General features: G+C 46.8%; 1 protein-coding gene across 18 annotated transcripts in view; it reads right to left on the minus strand.

Annotated features, from left to right (window-relative positions):
• CLASP1 (cytoplasmic linker associated protein 1) overlaps positions 1-22,946 on the minus strand; it is a 260,361-nt gene that overhangs the window by 110,685 nt on the left and 126,730 nt on the right. For all 18 annotated transcript variants that reach the window (XM_082397804.1, XM_082397807.1, XM_082397795.1 and 15 more), the window contains 3 exons: positions 5,502-5,654; positions 2,048-2,121; positions 406-498 (listed from right to left, as the gene is read on the minus strand). In XM_082397804.1, coding sequence (XP_082253930.1) covers positions 406-498; positions 2,048-2,121; positions 5,502-5,654 — 320 coding nt within the window. The remainder of the gene's footprint in view (positions 1-405; positions 499-2,047; positions 2,122-5,501; positions 5,655-22,946) is intronic.

Below are 22,946 nucleotides of genomic sequence, written 5' to 3' on the forward strand. Positions count from 1 at the left end.
TTTAATGTTCGGCCCACTTCTTTTCATTAATCCACTTTTAAAAACAGAGGGGGCAGAAGTGCTGTGAAGAAAGCAAGGGGTAGAGAGACACATACTGAAAACATCACTAAAAAGCCGCTTTCCTGGCCAACGGTCACAGAATTACATCTTTACTGAGGTAGGAGCGGCGGTCGTACCACAGGTAGGTCTCTGCTAAAAGCACAGGATACACAAAAAGATAGAAGCTGGCATGTCTGAAGAACAGAAGTGAAGTAATCTACTAAAAAGGCGACGTGTAAATATGGAAGCTTACATTTAAAATATTTACTACTTAAAATTCATCACAGCTGCACCCCAATTTCGTAACAAAGTATTCAGACCATGTCAATATCGAATGCAAATGTAATCGCACAGTCAGTGGCTTACAGCATTTACTCTCTGCTCCCAATCGTGCTTGTCATCAGAGAGTATTTCCCTAATCTTGTTTATCGACTCCTCAAGGTCTCGGCTGGAGTAAATCTGTAAGCAGAATTAATTTACAATCAACAGGAGAAAATTTACAGAATAAACAAAGAGTATTCCTTAATGACCTGAAGTCAAGGGCACTTAGTAAGCACAGTAAAAGAAATTATTTCATTTTTCAGAAGGGCCTTCGAGATAACATCTAGTCACGTTTGTCTTAGACTGAGCTTCTTTCCTGCTGTGAACGTATACCGACTAGATCCGATGCCCATGTATGGATAACCTTGCCTCAAATATGGCTTTACTATAAGTTAACAGATAATTTCATGTACAAAAGAGAAAAAAGCCCACTGGGGAACCGGCAGTGATGCACAAGTCATTGATTACTCTTAGCGTTTTTTTGTAACACCACATTATACAGGCAGACCTCGGAGACATTGCCGGGTCGCCTCCAGACCCCTGTGATAAACTGAATATCGCAATGAAGCAAGTCACACGAATTCTTTTGGTCCCCTAAACTGTAGTCTATTAACTGTGCAATAGCATTATGTCTTAAAAAAAAAAAAAAAAAAGTGTGCATACCTTAATTTAAAAATACTTTCTTGCTAAAAAATGCTAATCATCCTCTGAGTCTTCAGTGAACTGTAATCTTTTTGCTGATGGAGGGTTTGAAAATATTGTGAGAATTACCAAAATGTGACACAGAGACACGAGGTGAGCAAATGCTGTTGGAAAAAGGGCACCAACAGACGTGCTCGACGCAGGGTGGCCACAGACCTTCGGTCTGTAAAACTGCAGTATCCGTGAAGCACAACAAAGCGAAGCGCAATACAGCAAGTACGTCTGTACTTGTAACTTTAAGTACTTTCAGGTCTGCTCTCTCATTTATCCTCACATATTACTCATAAGACAGTGAGGGCGGGGAAAAAAAAAAACAACCAAGAGTGAGGCATGCTGGGAAGGTCAAGGACGTAAGGATGGTCCTGAGCCTAAAACACTTGTTACCTGCTTTATACACACATGGTGACCAAGGATTCACACAGACATTAAGCGCTGCAGGAATCCAGAGCACGGACACCCGATGTAGCACAAGCCCCGATCAACAAGAGACAGTGCTGAGGCACAGGGCAGTCTGAACAGCGTGGCTGTACCCCAGCTTCTGGCAAGCAACTCCGCTGCATCTGGCAGGTGGTACTTAAGGGGAGCATCAAGGTGGAATAAACTAAGATTTTATGAGACCATTTTTTGTAATTTTCAGACACCCAAATCCTTCAACTTAACAAACTTTTCTGAGGAAAATCCCTACATATAAGCATGCTTCTTTGTTCTCTCTTCTAACCTAATCCCTCATTTCCCGCTCTTTTACGTGACCTGACCCACACACTCACTGCAGGAGCAAGTTACTTCTCTCAGTTCTTACTGAAAGGTCATCTTGGGCCGTGACTTTCGCTCTTCATTTCCTGGTCTGCAACCTCAGATCTCCTGTGGGCTTGACAGTCAGAATTACCCTACCTGGTAAGAAACTCCGCATGTCGCACACTTGAAAAGCGAACCTTGAAGAATCAGCCCATCCTTGTTTTTAATCAAACCAAACACCCTCACTCACCTGGACTGCAGGCACATCATCAAATGCTTTAATAAAGTCCTCTTCATCGACAGCACCAGCCCCCTCTTTCGCAGCTATAAAAAAGATCAGTTTTTAAAATGTAAACAATGTGCATTGGAGGAGTCTGAATATACAAAATCAAAATTATATTCTGGAAGATCTGTAACTATTTTTTAAGTCTTATTAAGTTTAGAGTTTTGTGGCACTGACAAGCATTACAGACTTTCAATATTAAGACAAAGTATAGTAATTTTACAGTGTAACATATGTTAGCTTAAAACCATTTAAAGACACTACTTGCTTAAGGAGGGCCAGTCTAGCCTTTAAAGGATTTAGATGGTTTATACTGTATTAATGTATAAGTCTTTTCAAAGATTCCAAATAAACATATGATAGAAATTTTAATTCTTCAGGGAATAAATGAAATTATGTCATTGTTAGGAGTCTAGCAATTTTGTGAAACATTCAAATAAGTTCTAAAGAATTTAACAGTTTCATCTCAACTTCATTATTTGTCTCCAAACATTATTTCTAAAGAAAAAAGGAAAAAAAACATTTCCATTTCCTTTAACTCATGATAATTGTCAATTTTCATGTACATGTCAGTTGCAAGTTGACCCCACGAAGTTGCTGTAAGATGCTCTGTTACTTAAAAGTTGTTATAATTGCTATCATTTGGGAGAAAGCTTTTTCTGTTTGCTAATATGAGCGTCACTTCACATATGAAAATCATGTGACATTTTATCAGAAGTTTTTTCTTCATAATAAAGGTTTCCAAATGGCTATCTACAGTCATCCCTGTAACCCTCATTAATGATTTATATTGATTAGTCCAAGTGCTTTTCTAGAGCTTCTTACCAGACAAGTTATCTGGCGTTTGAGGTCCTCATGGACCACCTAGACAGAAAGGGCTTTAAAGACAACTCGTTACAGTGGTAAATACGTGTCATCACTCTTGATGACTGTTACTCTGCCTTCACAAGCAAACTACAAACAGACAACAGTAACACACTGCGAGTGGAGCTCTGTGTCTGCTTTAGGTTAGGCCTGCGTCCCACCGAGCAGATGGGCGCTGAGCTGAGCTCTCCTCTGCGTGAGGCCTGGCACCACACACCGAAGAGGACTCGTGGGCCAAGCACAGTCCCTGGGCCCGAGGCATCTGACGGGGAGCCAACAGGGAAACTCACGACTACGGCGTTAGACGAAACGGAAAAGGACAGGATCAGGTCTGAGGGGAAGTCAGGGTTGGTACCTCTGCACAATCTACATAGGTCGGGTTTGTGCAAGGGGAACGGTGAGGGAAGGGAAGGAAAAGAAGTGGTCTGATGACGCAGAAAATTTCTAAGCCTCGTCTGGGGAATGGATGCTACTCAAAAACGGATCAAGAAAACGCATTAGGAAGATTGTTCAGGGCTTCCCTGGTGGCGCAGCGGTTAAGAATCCGCCTGCCAATGCAGGAGACACAGGCTCGAGCCCTGGTCCGGGAAGATCCCACATGCCGTGGAGCAATGAAGCCCATGCGCCACAACTACTGACCCTGCGCTCTAGAGCCCACGAGCCACAACTACTGAGACAGCACGCCTAGAACCCGTGCTCCGCATCAAGAGAATCCACTGCAATGAGAAGCCCGCACACCGCAATGAAGAGTAACCCCCGCTCGCCGCAACTAGAGAAAGCCCGTGCGCAGCAACGAAGACCCAACGCATCCAAAAATAAATACGTTAATTAATTTTTTTTAAAAAGTACTGATACATGCTCCAACAAAGACGAACCTCAAAAACGTTACGCCAAGGGAAAGGAGCCAGACACAGGAGACTGCATATTGGATGCCTCCATTTCTATGACATTTCCAGATAGCTAAATGCCTAAAGACAAAACACGGGCTGGGGAAGGAGGGAATGGGGAGGAACTGTTTAAAGGCGATAGGGTCTTCTTTTGCGGGATGAAACTGTGTTGGAACCAGGCAGAGGTGGTGGTTGCTCAACACTGTGAAGATAATAAATGCCACTGAATTGTTACCTTTAAAATGGTTGATTTCATGTTGTATGAATTTAAGCTCTTTAACAACAACAAAAAAATTTTTAAGGAACCAAAAAGTAAAAGATTAGAAGGAACTAAGAAGAGCAAGAAAAATGTAAGAATGTAAAAATGTAAGAAAAATGTAAGAAATGAGGCCAGCTCTTCCCTCTGCCATCAGCACAGCCCCCTCTACACGGAGAGACGCCGTGCAGAGGCTGCAAGGGCGCTCGGCCGCGGAGTCGGGACACCACGCCCGGGGCCGGTACAGAGAGCAAGAGAGGCCCGCAGGAGGAGGCGGCGTCCTAAAGCTGGTCCTCACTGCGGCTTTACCTTAGCTCATCCGGCCGAGCCAGAAGCCCAGTGCTAACAGTACGCACAGTTCTAAGAGCAGCGGCTTTGTGATTTGTTTAGCGGTAAAAAATTTACACAACACTGTAAATCAACTATACTCCAATAATTTTTTTTTTAAAGCAGGTAATTTGCATGTAAATTTAAAACGTTGACAGCAAAATGAAACCTGTCTATAACAAGGACTCAAAACTGTCTAAACTGGGGGATGGGGCAGGAGGGGGATTAGGGAAGAAATCCTTATAAATCAATTTTCAAAGCCTCAGGGAGCTAATCCTTACCACTCACTAATTTGGCATCCCTACAGGAACAAAATACATTTTAAAGACATACGGTACAATCTGACCTCTGGACAGTCTCAGTCTTTTCTTTCTTTCTTTCTTTTTTTTTTTTTTAATTTTATTTATTTATTTTTGGCTGCGTTGGGTCTTTGTTGCTGCACACTGGCTTTCTTTAGTTGTGGTGAGCGGGGGCTACTCTTTGTTGAGGTGCACGCGGGCCTCTCATTGTGGTGGCTTCTCTTGCTGCAGAGCATGGGCTATAGGCATGCGGGCTCAGTAGTTGTGGCGTGTGGGCTTCAGTAGTTGTGGCTCGCGGGCTCTAGAGCGCAGGCTCAGTAGTTGTGGCGCACGGGCTTAGCTGCTCCGCGGCATGTGGGATCTTCCCGGACCAGGGCTCGAACCCGTGTCCCCTGCATTGGCAGGGGGGTTCTTAACCACTGCGCCACCAGGGAAGCCCGGACAGTCTCGTCTTGATACACAGCAACTGGCTGAAAGGCCCCCTGGTAGTGTCAGGCATGGCTGGAGCCCGAGGCCATCAGGGTACCACGCGCTCTGCTCTGTGTTGGCTTCATGCGCCCAGAGGCTCTGTCTCAGCAAACGTGGCAACACAGCAGTTCAGACTTACAGCCTAGCAGCTTATCAGCATCCACAGCAGAGAACTAATTTAATTCAAGAAGCGCCAGTGGAAGCGTATTGCCAACAGAATTACTTCACCTCTTAAGGACGCACGAGGCAAGTATCATGCACGTCTGGTTTTAAACGCCGGCAGAGCTGACCCCGCAGTACCACACTGGGCTTGGTCCTACCTGAAGACTTGGATCCGAGAGTGGATGAGCCGAGCCTGCGGGTGGTCCCCATGCCAACGTTTCTGCGGGAGCTTGCTGGAGCTTTGGATGACGTAGAGCTGGCGGAAGAAGGCCTATTACCATCCACAGAATCCTCATCATCAAAATTTTTATCTGAAGAATAAGCACAGAAATCGTTTTTTGGGTTTTGTTTTCATTTTTAAGTACTTTTTCACCTAAACTGAAAACAGCAACTAGTCTTAGAGAGGAATGGTTTGCCAACTCTTTTGGAATCTGAGGTGCCCATCCAGGTCTAGAAAAAAGCCTTAGGTGAGCCCAGAATGCAGCTACAAATATCCTGTTTGCTTTCACACATCTGGAATGCTCTCCACTCCAATTCTGGAAAACAGGAAAACCATAAAGAAGAAAATAACCTCTCATAAAACTACCACCGAGGAGCAGTTACTTTAACAATTTGACATATTTCTGACCATTCTCTCATGCATTTTTTTAATAGTTAACATGAGACTGTATTTCATTTTTGGATACTGTGTATTTCAAACATGTCCATTTTACCACATGATGAAACATTCTTCATAAACACCATTTTCACGGTTCCGTGGTACTTTGCAATTGGAAAATGGCACAAATGAAAAATACTTTCATTGTTAGACATCTAGGGTGATTCTAATAACTTACCATTAGAAATAATATTGCAACAGATACCTTTCTACCTGCATCTTTGTTTGAACTTCTAATAATTTTAAGAAAAAAAAAAATTCCTGGAAGCAAGATTACTGGGTCAAAGAGTATAATAAAGTTTTTGATGGGTACACCCAAACTTATCTTCAGAAAGCTCATATAAATACATACTTTTCCTGGAAATTCAAAGGGCCTATCTTGCCACACCCTTGCCAATGCTGAATATAAAAAAAAAAAAAAAGCAAGCCTCTTCTTTACTGTTGCATTCCTCTCTTAGTAAAGTTGAGCATTTTTTCATAAGTGCATTAACTTCTAAATTTTCTAAACAGCAGGAAATCAACGTTCCTCAAGTTGCATTTAAAATTTAAAAAGAGAAAACCATCTTTGGGCTTGTAAAAATGAGCATACTTATGAACAGCATTTTGATGGCACAAAAATTAAAGCTCTCACGATGCACTTTACAGAGCATGCGTGGGTCATTCAGGGGCTAAACAAAGAACTTATTAGGAGTCATTAAAAACAAAATGAGAAAACTGACGTCCGTAGCCGGCAATATTCATGATTTCTGAAAAGGGCATTAGATTTTTACCAAAAAGTCTGAAGTAAATAACTGCTGACCAAAAAACAGATACAAATAACCTGTTTTTCTTGATCTAGTTGCTTCTCAGCTGAACTATCAACAGCCAAGTCTTGTGTCTACTCAGGACCCTAACGTTCCTTACACCTCACCAACAACCCCCTTCAAATCACAGGGCTTCTTTTATTAAACAGTCAGGGAGGAACCACATCCTCACAAGTGCAGATCCCTGTGCAAACAGCTTCCCTCAACACGCCTTTACATTCCCCATAGCCTCGGCAAGCTGTGCTGTAATCCACACAGCAAGGTCCTGCTGATTCAGGCGTTCAGTGGTCTATTAGCACAGACTTCCCACGTGGATTCAGAAGTGATTCTTACACTGCAGAGCACACTGACAAGGCCCCTGCAAGAGTAAAACGTGGTCTGAAGTACAGGACGAGGTCACCCACTGAGCGCCGACAGGAGCCCCGAGAGCACGTGCACCGCTGTCGTGACGCGGCCACGCTGCGGGACTGTGTCATTACTCCGCTCAGAACAGGGACAGCCCCGGGCTGTGGGGAAAGTAAATAGTGAGTGGGGGACACGACCACGACTATGCTTCTCTCAAAAACGCATGTGAATTGTGTTTAGCTTTGTCTTTCTAACACAGGCAGGCATGCCATGTAGAACTGCGTTCAGTTATTGAGAATTATTTTCAATGGGCCGATTTCACTGGAATTCCTGGGATTCCCACTTGCAGCAATGATGCATTAGCAAGGACCTAGCCTCTTAGGAGAAACCAGACAGAATATGTAAAACAACTACTTTCAGACAGGACAACAGGCAGGGCAGAGCTGAGATGCCTCAGAGAAGGGAGACAAACAAGGTGAGCTCTACAATCACCCCAAGTTCCTGCCTGGAGACAATTCCCAGGCCACCCAGGCCAGGGAGCCTGACAGCCTTGCTAAGTGGAGAAAATGAAGACCAGACTCCAGGGGGCCCAGGTAGGTGGGAGAGGCAGGGCCGAGCGCTGGAAAAGAGAGAGCCACACAGAAAGAGAGCTCTAGGCATGCCTTAAGTTCTGGGCCATGCGCGTGTGAGTGAGATGCCCTAAGGGAGGGCAAAAAATGGCCAGGAGACTGTAAACTGAACAACCCCCAAAGTCCACACAAAGTAGGAAGATGCTCGAGCACCAGAGCTGGGGTGCTCTCGGTGACTCACTGGAGGCCTTCAGTAGAGACCCCAGAGAGAGCAAGCCTAGTACTGGGGCCAGGTCTCAAGGATAGTAGACAGATCTGCCAAACAAAGCATGACACTCTTTAAAGGACTAAAACAAAACGCAGATGCTCAACAATGTAACAGTCACAACACACAACATCTAATCAAAATTTCATAAACAGGGGTTTCCCTGGTGGCGCAGTGGTTGAGAATCTGCCTGCCAATGCAGGGGACACGGGTTCGAGCCCTGGTCCAGGAAGATCCCACATGCCGCGGAGCAACTAAGCCCGTGAGCCACAACTACTGAGCCTACGCGTCTGGAGCCTGTGCTCCGCAACGGGAGAGGCCGCGACAGTGAGAGGCCCGCACATCGCGATGAAGAGTGGCCCCCACTCGCCGCAATTGGAGAAAGCCCTCGCACAGAAACGAAGACCCTACACAGCCAAAAATAAAATGACAGACATGATGGAACCTGCAGATAGGAACATTAAAACTGCTACACCTGTGTTCAAGGATTAAGGAACTCACAGACATAATGAGAGAAAAGGAAGGTGTTTTAAAAGGACCAAATGGAACTTCTAGAAATTAAGAAAACACAGTAGCTGAAATGAAAATATCGTTGAAATGGGATCCAAAGCAGATTAGACACTGCAAAAGAAGGGGAAAATGAGAGAATTTAAACACACAGCAATACAATTTAACCAAAATTAAGCATAGAGACAAAGAAAAGGCTGAAAAAGAAAAGAAATAAGAGGAATAGTCTCAGAGACCTGTAGGGTGATATCCAGCAGGCTGACACACATGAAATTGCACTGCCAGCAGAAGCCAGAGGGAAGAAGACACATTACATACTGAGGAACAAAACGACAACAGCTTTCATCAGAAACCACGTGTGCCAGAAGACAACGGAATGACATCTTGAAAATGGTGAAAGGAAAGTATTCACCTAGAATTCTGTATCCTGCAAAAATATCTTCTAAGAAGAGGCTGAATTAAAACTTATTCAGACAAACAAAAAACAGAATTTATCACCAGCAGACCAGCACTCCAGGGAATGCTGAAGATCTTCAGGCAAAAGGAAAATGATAACAAATGGAAACTTGGAATTACATTAAGAAATGAAGATCATTGGTGATAGTAAATATGTGGATAAATATAAGACTTTCTTCTCATATTTTAACTACTGTAAAAGATAACTGACTATTTAAGGCAAAAATAAAATACTCAACATTTGGTCCCCATTCTTTTTATATTCTCATGTTACAGGACGATAACCTCACGGCCAGAGAAAGCATCTACGTCGGCATGCGGATATCCAGGCGGTTAGGATATATGTTGCTGTAAGGGATGCCACAGAGAAAACTGGGCAAGTATGAAGAGAATGGAAGCGGTTCAGATTCGTCCTCAAAGAGCTTGTAGTTTTCAAAGTTAATCACAACTTGTCCACGTTCACTGCAGATGTCACATTACGTCCGCTGCACTGAGGACGCAGCTGCTTCATCACCAGTGTCGGCGTGGAAACGGCCCCCAAGGAAGGGAAGGGGGAAAGGCAGCCAGTGGGAGGTTTTTTAAAACTGAGCTCCAACAGTCCCGACTCAGCCTCTTTACTTCCCCTTTGGAAACAAATCTAACGGGCCTACTTATTGAATTTTCTAAACAGATTAGAAGTAACTAAATATAGAAATAGCGAGAAAGGGGGATGGAACACAGGAGTTAAGCACAGTGATGTGAATGAAAAGTGACAGTTGAAAGCCCGACAGCTAAACAGAAACTATAAAAAGCAAACACGCAGATAGAAAACACCCCGAACCCACAAGGCTCAGAACCCAGTGCAGGGGTCAAATCACGTGTCCCAACCTAACAGCGCAGCTACCGCGTGCCCATCACCACGACGCTGCACCAGCAAGGTTACGTGATTGTTCATGGGATCCATGTGCTAACAGAGAAAGTAATTCACGTTTTCTATCTGAGTTAGAAATTCAGGGGAACAGGAACAAGGGTGTAGTCATTTACCAGGTTAAATATGCCCAGAGAGGTGTTTGGAGGATAAAAGTCAGTTGAGCCTATTATTTGAAAACTAACACACCGTCTAAAAATAAGTTTGCCCTCTGGTTCCCAGCTTTTGGGACACCCAGAAATTAAAATCAAATTCAAAAGGGAGTTAGGCCCTCAGAAAGGTACCCAGTTTCAGTTAACTGGGGTTAAATTTCTCTTACGTAGAAGGTGCCGTTCCTGACCCGGACAAATGAGCTGTGTTTGCCGCCGCACTCGGTCACAGAGGAGACACACTCGGGATCCAGTCCAGGGTGAGGGGTCTCGTGGTCTCTGGGTCTAGTATGTTTCAGTATCTTTCAACAAAATCAATCCATACTGAACTCTACGAGTCACTTAAATTCCCATTTTCTTCAGGCTTTTCAGCTAAGCAGACATCTGTTAGAATATAGCCTCTTTTTCTAGAGCTTGAACTAAGGCAAACACATGTGTGAGAATGAGTATTTTTAGCTATGCAAGCTTTTGCTATTACATCAACTTAAAACTTTTCACACATTAAGACAACATCTGTTACACAGAAAACGTTCTTAGAGAAGGATCAGTTCTCCCTGAGCCCAAAGAAATAATTAATTCTATCTCCTGGCACCACTGCAAAGACTGTCATTCTGAGGGTCACTTCTCTCGTGTGACAGCCTGGGGTAGAAACCTGGCATAAGCTCATTGGCGCCTTCGGTTCCTTTAATCTCTTAAAAATCACCCCAGTTCCATTCCCCCTTCTACAGCACTGGGACAAGACATTTAGAAATAACGCGTGAAATTTCTACAGTGTGACGCTAATTTTCATCCAACTCTCAATCACCCCACTCCTGGTAACCCAATTAGCAGGCAGGCATCGTGAAGTGAAAAACAGCAGTAAAATAGCGTGCCCCAAAGAACTGTTGATACAACAGAGATTTTAAAACACAGAAGAGAACCTTTTGAAAAAATTAAAAGTCCAGAGAGCACACAGTCATTCGTGGACTTAGCAGCAAACCAGCCTAGTTCTCAAAGCTGAGTAAGTCTGTGAACTTGTACTGAAGTCCTGAACTGTGGTCCAGATGCTGGACAGAGGCTGGCGAGCGGCCAGGGCCGGCACAGGCTGGGCAGAAGCAGTCCCTCCATCAGCCTCAACTGACCCACATTCTGAACCCCCTAAGGAAGGGCCGGCAGAGCCCCGGCGGCCTCAGGACTGAGCTGTAACCAGGCTGGATCGGGGATGATACAAAGTAACGAGCCACACACAGACTCTAGGTCAAAAGTCATCACACAGACCATCACACAACACTGTGACTAGGGGTTCAGGTCCAGGAGCGGCAGAAGAACATATCAGTCTAAAGACTGACTTCAAGTTTGGTGTTTAGAACTTGGAATTACACGTTTTGGATCATACTGTCCATTTAGAAAATGTATACACTCATCTATGAGGACGAACAAAATGTCACAGAAACTAAGAGGTGTCTGTCCCGTTGTCCATCTGCCAGGGAGGCCGGAACCTAAACCGCCAAGCTTTTCCTCTTTTTTCCCCTGAGGCAGGCTGTGACCCATGCAGGTCCAATGGGGAGAAAGTGCCTCGTTCGTTCTCTTTATAAAGACAACTAGCTCCCTGTGTCAGGGTCACTTTGTGGAAGCTGATACCCCAACAGGCTTTCAGCTTCACCCACTCCCTGTTACTGAAATTCTCCTCCAAGCGAATGAGAAATGTGGCAGCCTCGTAACTGGAGCGTAATTAGCATTCCCAAGAGAAGGCCGCACAGAGACACGATAATAAGCCCAAAGGCAGGCCGCTTTCCGTACATATCCCCGAGTATCTTGTCTTGATCTGTCACAGCTCTAAGCCATGGCCGACGGCCCCCTACGCCAAACACACTCCTGTGTAACCCTGAACACACCATCCTCTGCGAGCCTGCCCGGCCCTGTCCTGCTCTGGGCTGCACAGCCATACGTGTGCCTTTGACCCCGACTCCCCCTGAGATGAGCTGTGGGCAGATCTGTTCCGTCTCTCTGTCCCTGGAGCAGACACATTCTTCTGGAATCCCTAACACCTACACCAGAGCCTGGGCCAACACGCAGTAGGGCAATCAGATATTTAACTCTGGCAGTCCGCAGGAAAGAAGTCAAAACTTGTGAATGGATGCAAACCATTCTTCATGTATCCTTTTCAGAAGCTTTTATTACATTTAAAAATGTGTAAGGCTTCATTAGATAATATAGTCAAACAAAGTTTGAAAATATCTGAGGGAAAATGAAGAAAGTAAGGTAAATACAACGCTAAATGTTTTTTTAACCTTCCAGATGTCCTACCAGTCAGAAATCTTTATTCCTTTTTTCTGATAAAACATATACCTATTTAAAAATTAAAAGTCAAAGCCCTCTTATATCAATCACAACCCCCCAAAATTAAACTGTTCACAACCGATATATATGCACTTCCAGACTTCAATGCATGCATAAACCTACCATTATGCACACACATATGCAACAAAAACTGTTTTGCCCACTAACAATATTTAGTAGATATTTTTTCTGTATCAGTCTAATCCATTTTAAAGACTATTATTACACTGCTCACATATATAACATTTGATCAGTCGCTTACAGATAGCTCGATTATTTCAAATCTTTCACCCTCATAACACCACTGCAGTTATGTGTTAAAAGCAGCAACAGTGAATGCACACCTAGGTCTGCACATAACTGCGTGCCAGGCCCCGTGTCTGGGGCTTTGCCTATTCTCATCAAATGCTCCTGACCACCCTAAGAGGGAAGCACTATCGTGACTCCACGTTAAAGGTGGAAAATCTTAACGCATCCAGATCCAAGTGCCTAGAGTCACACAGTTAATAACGAAGAGGGGGTGAAGCCAGGGTCCAAGTCTATGTGTGTCTGACTCAAGATCCTAGGATGTGAGTTGTGATCACAAACGACCACCACACAAAAAGAGCAATTCACGGAGACTGGCCACTGTGTGCTGAGCGCTGGGCTCAGTACTTTCTGTGCATTATTTTATTTAATTCTTACAACACGCCTTTGCTTACTTACCAAAATTACTTACTTCAGATAATTTCTTAAACACGGAACCATCAGTAACTCTTACGGCTGCAGACATAGAAATCCTCAACAAAGTATCAGCAAACCAAGGCTAGCAACATATAAAAAACTATCACCACGGCCAAGTAGGATTTATCCCAAGAATGGAATGTTGGTTTAATATATAAAACTTAATTTAATACATCATATTAATAAACTAAAAGACAAAAACACATGGCTCAATAGATGCAATAAAAGTATTTGACAATACTGGGGGGGGGGAAGAAACTTTTCATGCTAAAAACGCCACAAACAGGGACTAGGAGGGAACTCCCTCAACCTGATGAAGACCAGCTACAGAGTACAAAAAGCACACTGTTAACGTCTTATTTAACGGTGACAGACTAGATGCTTTCCCCCTAAGATGAGGAACAAGACAAGAAGCCCGCTCTCACCACTTCTGTTCAACACTGTACCTAGAGGTTCTAGCCAGGACAGTTAGTAAACAGGGAGAACTAAAATGATCTCTATTCACAGATGACACCATCTTGTATATAGAAAGTTCTAAGGAATTCCCTAAGAAAACTATTAGCACTAATAAATGAGTTCAGAGAGGTCGCAGAATATTAAACCAAAATAGAAAAATCCATTGTATTTTTATACGTCAGCAGTGAACAACCCAAAAATGAAATTAAGAAAACAATTAACAATAACATCAAGGAAGAAAAAATACTTAGGAGTAACTTTAACAAAAGTTACATTACAGCATGTTTGCTGAAAACTGCTAACGTTATTGAGAGAAATTAAAGACGTAATAAATGGAAAGACAGCTCATGTTCACGGATCAGAAGACTTATGAAAAGTTACTTTGCTCATGATCCAAACTGTATTTCTCGCCCATTTGTCCTCACCAGCTTTGACTTTTAACCAAAGTTGGACGGTGCCTAGAGAGGCACGAAGGTGCAAACCACACGGTCTGCAGCGGGTGGCTGGGTAAAAGGCTGTGTCTCTACAAAGTTCCTACGCTCCTCTCTGTCAAAATACGGGGAGTGGGGTAAGTGTGCCCCCCCAGACCCAGTCAGTATGGACCAGCAGTGAAACCAAGAAGGACGCTGAGGGGCTTCTGGGCATGAAAGCCTTTTTGTCGCCCGTTTCTCATAGGCAAGACTCCAGCTTCCATGACCTTCCCTGAGTTCCAGAGGGCGGATGTGAACAGCAACCCCACCCTTGAACTATTGCTGTACAACCCCTCATCACATCCTCCCAGCCTGGGACACACGGTTTTGAGGGCAGGAGCCCACGGTGTCCCCCTCTGCCTGGCAAAGCAGTAAAGCTATTCTTTTCCACTTCACCCTGAAACTCTGTCTCTGGGATTCGATTCGGCGCCGATGCACAGAGAAGCTGAGCTTTCGGCATCAGTACTAACTAGGACCAGTCCTACTTAGCAGTGCTCAGTGACGAACACCCTTCGATATCCACATTCTGAAACAGAACTTCCTCTGCTCTGCGTACAAAATTAAGCAATGTTTTTTAAGCATTTCAGAGCACAAGGCGTAGAAAAGTTTTAACCTGGCGGGAAACACTGGCACATTTCACAGAACAAAAACCGGACACGGCGCGACGGGAGCGACGAGGGCACTGAAAGTGTGTTACGGCCGCAGTCGCCCACTGTCCGCGCAGAAGAGCAGAGCTGCAGCGCAGGCGAGCTCAACGCCCAGGACGAGTCTCCGCCCCTCGGCCGCGCGCATGTCCACCCGACGCCCGCAGAGCAGATGAGCCGGGGAGAGGGTGGGGGCCAAGATGGGAGGACAAGGAGGAAATTCAGTTCAGGCTTACTCATTCCCTAAGAAGGGAGCGAAAAGAGGAAGCAACTGGGGCAGACACGACCAGAAGCTGGAGAGGCAAAGGAGAGGTGAGAGGACCCAGAGCAAAGCGGCGCCGACACCGGCGCCGCCGGAGACAACTGATGAGCCCTCCCCGCGCAGGTCAGGGCGCGCTTCTTCTTCGGCGCCGGATGCAGAACGTGCCGGCCGCTGCTCTACAGCCTGTGAGCAGGCGACAACAAGCAGCTCAGGAGAGACGCGGCAGAGCCCACGGCCGGCCTCGTGGGGGAGGAACGCACAGCGGGCGCTGGGCAGTGAGCCTGTCCCCGCGCAGGGCCACCGGCCACCGGCCTGCACCTCCATCAAGGCCAACCTCGAGGCTGAAAAGGGGGTTTAAAAACGGAGTCTGCCTTCTGCCTATGCAACGTGTATCTCTCTAAATAAACCTGCTTCCCCTTTATTTAACTAATTAAAGTAAAATAAAAAGAGGTTTAATAGAATGGAAATTGGCTCTGTTTCCCTGTCTGTGAAAAAAGGGTGATACTGCCCACCAACAGGGATCATCCGAAGGCAGCCCTCCTCCACTGCCAGCTCTGACAGACCTGGGGGACCCTGGGGGACCCCCCCCCGGGGGACCCCCCCCCCCCCGTGACCACAGCCCTGCCTCGGGGCTGGGCGGGACCCAGAGGCTCTGCCCCACCTGCCACCTAAGTCACAGGCAGAGCCTGTCTTTCTGCAGGATTGAGGCTGGGTGGAGGGCAGCCTAGCACTGCTGCAGCCAAAAGAACGGAGGCCCCGGCCTAAGAGGGAAGCGGGAAGCGGGAAGCAAGCAGAAGGCAGAGCAGAGGTCGGGGGAGAGCGGAGGCCAACGCTGCGTCTGTGTGCCTGGGGACAAAACACGACCCCTCGGTTAATCGAGCCAATTAATCCCCCTTTCTACGTATATACCTGGAGTGGAGGTGTACCATTTATAATCAAGGGACTCTCTGTACCACTTTAAGGGGGTGTCACACAGATTAGACAATATACGCAAAGGCAGGAAAACTCCAGCTGCTCAACAAACAGCAGCTGTTATGCTCTGTCACTGTGTGATGCTCTGAGTACAAAAAAGCAACCTTTCAAAAATATGTGGATGGAGCTGAAGAATTAGGAATAGAATTCTTTTTTTTTTAATTGAAGAACAGTTGATCTACAATGTTGAGTTAATTTCTCCTGTACAACAAAGTGATTCAGTTATACATATACATACATTGTTTTTTTAAAAAATTCTACCCCATTGTGGTTTTATCACAGGATACTGAATATAGTTCCCAGTGCTACACAGTAGGATCTTGTTGGTTTTTTGTTTGTCTTTTTATAAATTTATTTATTTATTTATTTATTTATTTTTGGCTGCATTGGGTCTTCGTTGTGGTGCAGGGGCTTCTCATTGTGGTGGCTTCTCTTGTTACAGAGCACGGGCTCTAGGCACACGGGCTTCAGTAGTTGTCACACACGGGCTCAGTAGTCGTGGCTCATAGGCTCTAAAGGGCAGGCTCAGTAGTTGTGGCTCGTGGGCTCTAGAGCGCAGGCTCAGTAGTCGTGGTGCACGGGCTTAGTTGCTCCGCGGCATGTGGGATCTTCCCGGACCAGGGCTCGAACCCGTGTGCCCTGCATTGGCAGGAGGATTCTTAACCACTGCGCCACCAGGGAAGCCCAGACCTTGTTGTTTATCCACTCTATATATAACAGTTTGCATCTGCTAATCCCAGACTCCCAACCCATCCCTCCCCCACCTCCCTCCCCCTTGGCAACCACCAGTCTGTTCTCTACGTCTGTGAGTCCGTTCCTGTTTCGTAGATAAGTTCATTTGTGTCATATTTTAGAGGAACAGAATTCTTTTAATGCTCTTATAAAAGGCATAGAACTAATTCAGGTTATACAGTAAAAGAAATGTAGGGACATTTCTGAGAAACAGAAGAAGGCCTCAAACTCCCTTCTGTAGAGCTGGTTCCAAAATGGAAGGATCCACCTGCCCCCTTGTCAAGAAGCCTTGGGATGGTCTCAACGACAATTTTCTCAGGGTCACAGGAAAGAAATGTGTCATTTATAAGGTAAAGGAAAAAAACTAAATTAGGAATCTGCTTCCACCAAGTGGCACCAACTTTTAAATTCTCTAAACCCTCCACGGCCTGCCTGTGACTTGGAAGTTCAAGTCCAAGGCACAGGGTCACCTGGGAGGTGATGTGGTCTCAGAATGCCCCCTCTGTTGCTTCTGTAACAAAACCGGATGGATGCCCAGAGGCAGTGGACTCCCCCCTGGGGGGCGGGGGCGGGAGCGGGGGTTACTGGAGAGGACACCGCCTCAGAATACTAAGAGCACACCCCGTGCAGCTTCCTTCCTTCGTCTCTTCTGCATTCATTTACCAAGGACACCTCTGTGCCCGGTACTCTGCTGGGAGGTGGGGTGCAGACAGGAAGGCGTGGCTCTCATCCTGGAGTTCACGGTCCAGCGTGGGAAACAGACACACACAACCCGCAGCAGTTATGACTCAGTCTGGCGCTTTGCTAAGGGCACGCACAGGATATGCCAAGTGGGTACAGAAGAGGGGCACATAGAACAGGGCCGAATCAGCCAGGAAGGATTCCCTGTGACCCCGCCCCACCCTCTGACGTGACTCACTCCATCACTTGTGTCCGATACCGGAGGACTTCACGTGAACTGGGACCGTGAAATGCTTTAAATGGGTGCACAGCCTACACGCTTCAGGAACACAGTAGACCGTCACGCTGAGTGAACACACGGTGAGAGAGCACACATTCCAAAGACGGCTCCCGGACAGACGGAGGAGGGGCAAGGGACAGGGAACAAACTAGCCAGCGGCCCCCTCTGCACACAGACGGGTCCAGGAGCCCCACCGTTCTGGGACTGTCCCCATCTTGGGCGCCGGGAAGCAGAGGACACAGTCGCCAAGTTGTGCCCAGCGGTTTGAGTTACTGAAGTTGGCGTCTCCTGACCAGTGTGAAGGCCCAACTTAAACTAACCCTGTTAATACGATGCCTTCCCCAAAGAAAAGAACCCACAGCGACACAGCAATCATCAGGTACAGAAGATCAACCTTGAAGAAGAGTATCTCCCAACACACCTCAGAAAGGCTATAAACTCATTCTTGGAACCAACCGAAAGGGAGGGACGCAAAGAGATGGCTACTTTATTATCCTGAGTATCTCAGGGGGTGAAGTAGGGAAGACGGGGATGCACCAGCCTTCCTGCTGGAAGAGCTGGCCACGGAGCTCGGGAAAGACTTGAACTGTCCCCGTATTAACATGGTCTGGTGAGCAGCCACGAACTCCCGGCCAGACGGAAAACGCGGCTTTCCATTCTGCCAAGAACCGTCGTTTCCAGCCATAGGTGTGTTACTGCCTTAAAATCTGGACAGATCCAGGGCGAGAGAAACGCAGGAGGAGCCTGCCCCAGGGGTGCCTTTCCCTCTCACGCTCCTACTGCCCACGAGGGTCACAGAGCGGGGACCTGGGACCGCCCTCCACGAGCCACCCAACCCCAGGTCACTCGGCCAGAGGAGGAGAGGGCACAGGAGGCTTAAATCATCAGTCATTTGTGTGATTCTCTCTCTCTTCCAGATGCCACAGGTGCTCTGGGGCAGAGGACAGTTCCTCACACAACTTGGAATCCCTCCTGCTTCAGCCCCTGCACAGAGCCCCGTAGAAAGTTTAAGTCAATTCACTACTGACTCTTGTATTCTCCGGCCATGAATGTTTAGCTACTTTCAGGCTTCTCTCCTAGGAAACAAGATCATCAAAGGGATTACCAAGGGATTACACTAAATCCCATGAAACACAGATCAGTCAAGCTCAGGACAGCTCAAAAAGAGATTCTAAGAAAGAATTAACCATTGTAGTGAACAAAAATTCACAGTCTTGTGAATTTTAAGAATCTGGAGATCCTTCCAAGTAAACATCCCTGAGTAACTGCAGCAAGAGCTTGGGTCTATTTCATCTTCTCCAACTATTACTGGGCCGTGTTTCTCTAGTGCAATTTTCATTAAAATCTGAACAATTCCAGTCTTACCATCTGAAAAGTTAGAAGTCACATTACAGTTGATGGTTTTCTATGGTGTTAATAAAGAATAGGGCCTTTGGATAACTGTAACACACACAGGCTAAAAACCGATTTACTACCGCTAAGGCCTTAGTATCTTTTACTGAACTTACTCTCTTAGCTACTTGGAGTTCACAATGCCATGATTATTTACATAATTACAAAGCAAACAGTAATAAACCAAGAATAACGTGTTTGAAAATTTCAAAGTAGTTCGCTTTCTGAAATTCTTTTAATCTCATCTGGGCCCCTTAACTGCTAATGGCACTCAGATTTGTTGCTGTTATTTGTCTAGAGAATCATCCAGACTGAGCCCCTGCCAGCTAAGGGCTTCTAAGACAGACATTCTGATGCCTGGCCAGGTGTAGAGGCCACCCAGCTGCAGGCTAAAAACAGGAAGCCAGCAAAGGAAAGCTCAGGGCAATATCAACACCACGGGAGGCTGTGAGCCTGTGTATTTTAAGGGGAGAAAGTAGAAGTAAGTACAGTTATACTACATAAGGTGCAGGAGATCCTCAGAGAGGCTTTTGGTAAGTTGTAAGCCTACTGCTGAAATTACTTGTCTGATAACTGTCCTTCACACTGATCACGTGCCTATTTTCTGGTCCTAAGAACAGGGCACGTGAGCGCACAGACCACGTGGCCGTCCCCTTGGGCCGCCACCGGCGCCACCTCACCGTTACCCTGAGCCCCGCAGCCCTCCCCAGCTCCCAAGTCAATTCCCACGTAACAGGTTCCCAGTTACGCCAAAGGAGACCGCCATGTGAGGGTGCTTATGAGCGCGGACAGCCGCGCTCCCCTCTGGCCGCCGGTCAAAAGTCAGCCTCGCAGGCACCTCTGGGCACACGGGGGGACCCCACCACATCCCCTCAGCCCGGCTCAAAAATGTGCTCTGACAGCAGACTGCCTTCCAGCAGGTAATGGGCTCCTCCCAGCAGTGGGAGGGAAGAAAGGAAAGAGACAAAAAAGGAACCTGGTGGGGAAGAGGGAAGAAAAACGGAGGAGAGGAGAGGAAAGGAAAGGAATGAGGAGAGAATGGCAGGAGAGAACAGACCCTCTTTCTGAAGTTCTAATGCACGAGCAAAGCGTTGCTCTCCTTGAAGAAATTCACAGAAGGACCGCAGGCTGGCGGCTGCCCGACTTTGACAACCACCTCCCTCCTTTGTCCCTCTGTCCTGTCCCGTGACTGCGGGAGGGTCTAGTCCCTTCCGGACACTCTGCCAGGCCCTGGGAAGACAGGAAGAACAAAAGCGCAGGCTCCCCGCCCGCCCCGCAGGCAACCTGCACTATGAAGAGAGAGAACACATTCGCAAACGCAAGTATGACAGATAACCGGGGGTAAGGGTGATGCAGCGGAAGACCAGAGCATAGGGCAGCGGAGGAGGGAAAAGGCAGAGGGGGTGGTGAGAGACATTTTGGACGGGGTGGCTTCCACCAAAGACACAAAGCTCACCATCATCACAGGGGCGAGGATCACTCAGGCATCTCTGTCATGAGCAGAGAACTCAAGAGCAGGACGGGGAGAAAGGGTAGCAGCAAAGTTCCAATGTGCCGTGAACAACGAAGCAAAAAAGGGCAGAGCGCCTCCCGCAGGAAAGGGCCCTAGGGCGGGGCTGTCCTTCCTCTCTGGAAAGGGCACCACGGACTCACGACCCTGTGGCTCAGCCTCGTGGCCGCCAGCACGTGCAGGCAGCTGTTAGGACCGCCGTGACAGCCGCCCTAGCTGTGGGTGCCTGAACGCAGAGAGCCACACTCAAACCCGATTCCCGCTTCTGTCCAAAGAAACCCAAGTAAACTAAAGACACCAAAAGTAAACTTTAAGATAGAAAAGAGGGCCTTTCAATTGTTTTCTTTTCCAATTTCACTTTTATAAAAATCAAATGTACACACTTACTCAGCCCTGAACCTGGCTATAAGAAGAACCCACGAAGCCCATCCTAACTATTCTACTATTTTTCCTGCCTTGCTCAGTCAGTTCTCCCAATTCCAAAGGTCAGTGATAGATCTGTTTTCAATGTCTGCGCATCCGTGCCGAGGGGACGGGTGCACACAGGTGGTACAGTCACACGTGCAGTCAGGTGACGGGCTGAGCCTAGAAGCAGCCTCTGTGTGCGTGCCCACCAGGGAGGACGGGCCGAGGAAAGCGTTCCGACCTCAGCGCTACACGCTTTCGTGCTGGATAAAGACTGGCATTTCTAGCACAGGGGGTAAAACCAGTTAGTTAGTGTGCGGTTCCACTGAGAAAAGATACCAATAACTGGAGTTCAATCTTCCCCATGTGACTGTAACCTTGGGAGATGGCGTGGCGTGGCGTGTGGTGAAAAGTACACAGGTTTCAGAGAGCTCCTCTCCAGACTTCGACATCCCTGGCGCTGTTTTAGTTTAGACAAGTTACTGGACTCCTCTGAGCCTGTCCCTCATCTGCAGAAAGAGCATCGTTCACATACCCGTTACCTGTGTTCTCAGAAGGCCTTTAGGTGCCCACTCTGTGCCAGGCCCTCAACCGGATGCCAATAGTTCAGAGAACAAAGTGCTCCCACTCTCAGAGCTGACGGCCAGCAGCACGGGGAGGCTTCAGAGAGGAAATTCCTAGAGGTTACCGAGGCCCAGGGAAGGGACCCCAAGGCCTCCGCACCGTGACAGCGGCGCCTGGAAGCTGAGCAGATGCTGAGCTGGGTGACGAGGAGCGCGGACTCCACTGGGGTCAATGTGTACAACGTCCCTGGGCTGAAAAAGCCCAGGCAGCCATCAGGACTGACCCCAGGGCAGTACAGGCACACAGACTGCTGAACAGGCTGGTAATTATTAATAATAATAACCCCAATCATCTGCATGGTAATAAGTTAGAGTAGGGCACTTAAACTGGTACTTAAACTTCTCACAAAAGTACTCCAGGGCTTCCCTGGTGGCGCAGTGGTTAAGAATCCGCCTGCCAACGCAGGGGACACGGGTTCGAGCCCTGGTCCGGGAAGATCCCACATGCCGCGGAGCAGCTAAGCCCGTGCACCACAACTACGGAAGCCCGCGCGCCTAGAGCCCATGCTCCCCAACAAGAGAAGCCACCGCAATGAGAAGCCCGTGCACAGCAACAAAGAGCAGCCCCCGCTCGCCGCAACTAGAGAAAGCCTGCACGCAGCAATGAAGACCCAACGCAGCCAAAAATAAATAAATACAATTTTTTTTTAAGTGCTCCAAAAATCACACGAAGGTATTTAAGTGAACATATTTGGACTTACATTTTTACTATTTCATGGAAAGGGGGGAGTTTTAAGCAACTTTAACTGCTGTGGACAAAATCTGCATATTGATGACTGAAAACTAATCTTCTAGGAATCAGCAACTAATCTTTCAACACCTTGGGTAACCTCTGAATGTCACAGTAACAAAAATCACAATGGATCCTTTCCCTGATTTAATCTTCTTTTCTCCTTTTGACCACAGGACTTATTTTACCTTTGAACTTGGCCAAAAGGGTATTGTGCTTAATTAATGTCAGAAACCAAATCCCACAAATATCAGATCTACACTTTGCATTCGTCTGGAAATGTCATTTTAATTATCACTGTACCAACCCTGACCCAATTCTTCCTGACAACCACTACACAGGAGCAAAAGCAAGTCAGCTGGAAAAATCCAGAGCCAACTTTGGAAGAGGGTCCCTGCCAGAATGTCTTCTCATATTAAAGCAACTGCACCAAGATCTAGCTGCCTCTTGTGCAATAATCCTTCAAATCCTCCATCCCTGCTTTAATGACTTCATTCTCAAGAACCCAAGGGAGGCAAATAATCACACCTCTACGTAAGAAGAAAGAGAGAAATAAGATGACAATCTAACTGACAATAAACAGCTCCATTCTGATAAATCTTAGTCCTCTAATGCCAACCCCATCTCTACTCCAAGACACAAACCCACGTGAATCAAAGCCACATACAAATAAACTTCTAAGTTCAAGGGTCCAAAACTACAATCATCTCCCCACACTCAAACCTGCTCACTCTCCAAGTGCCCT

Source organism: Balaenoptera borealis, assembly GCF_965194805.1.
Source record: "Balaenoptera borealis genome assembly, chromosome: 6".
Classification (NCBI taxonomy): domain Eukaryota; kingdom Metazoa; phylum Chordata; class Mammalia; order Artiodactyla; family Balaenopteridae; genus Balaenoptera; species Balaenoptera borealis.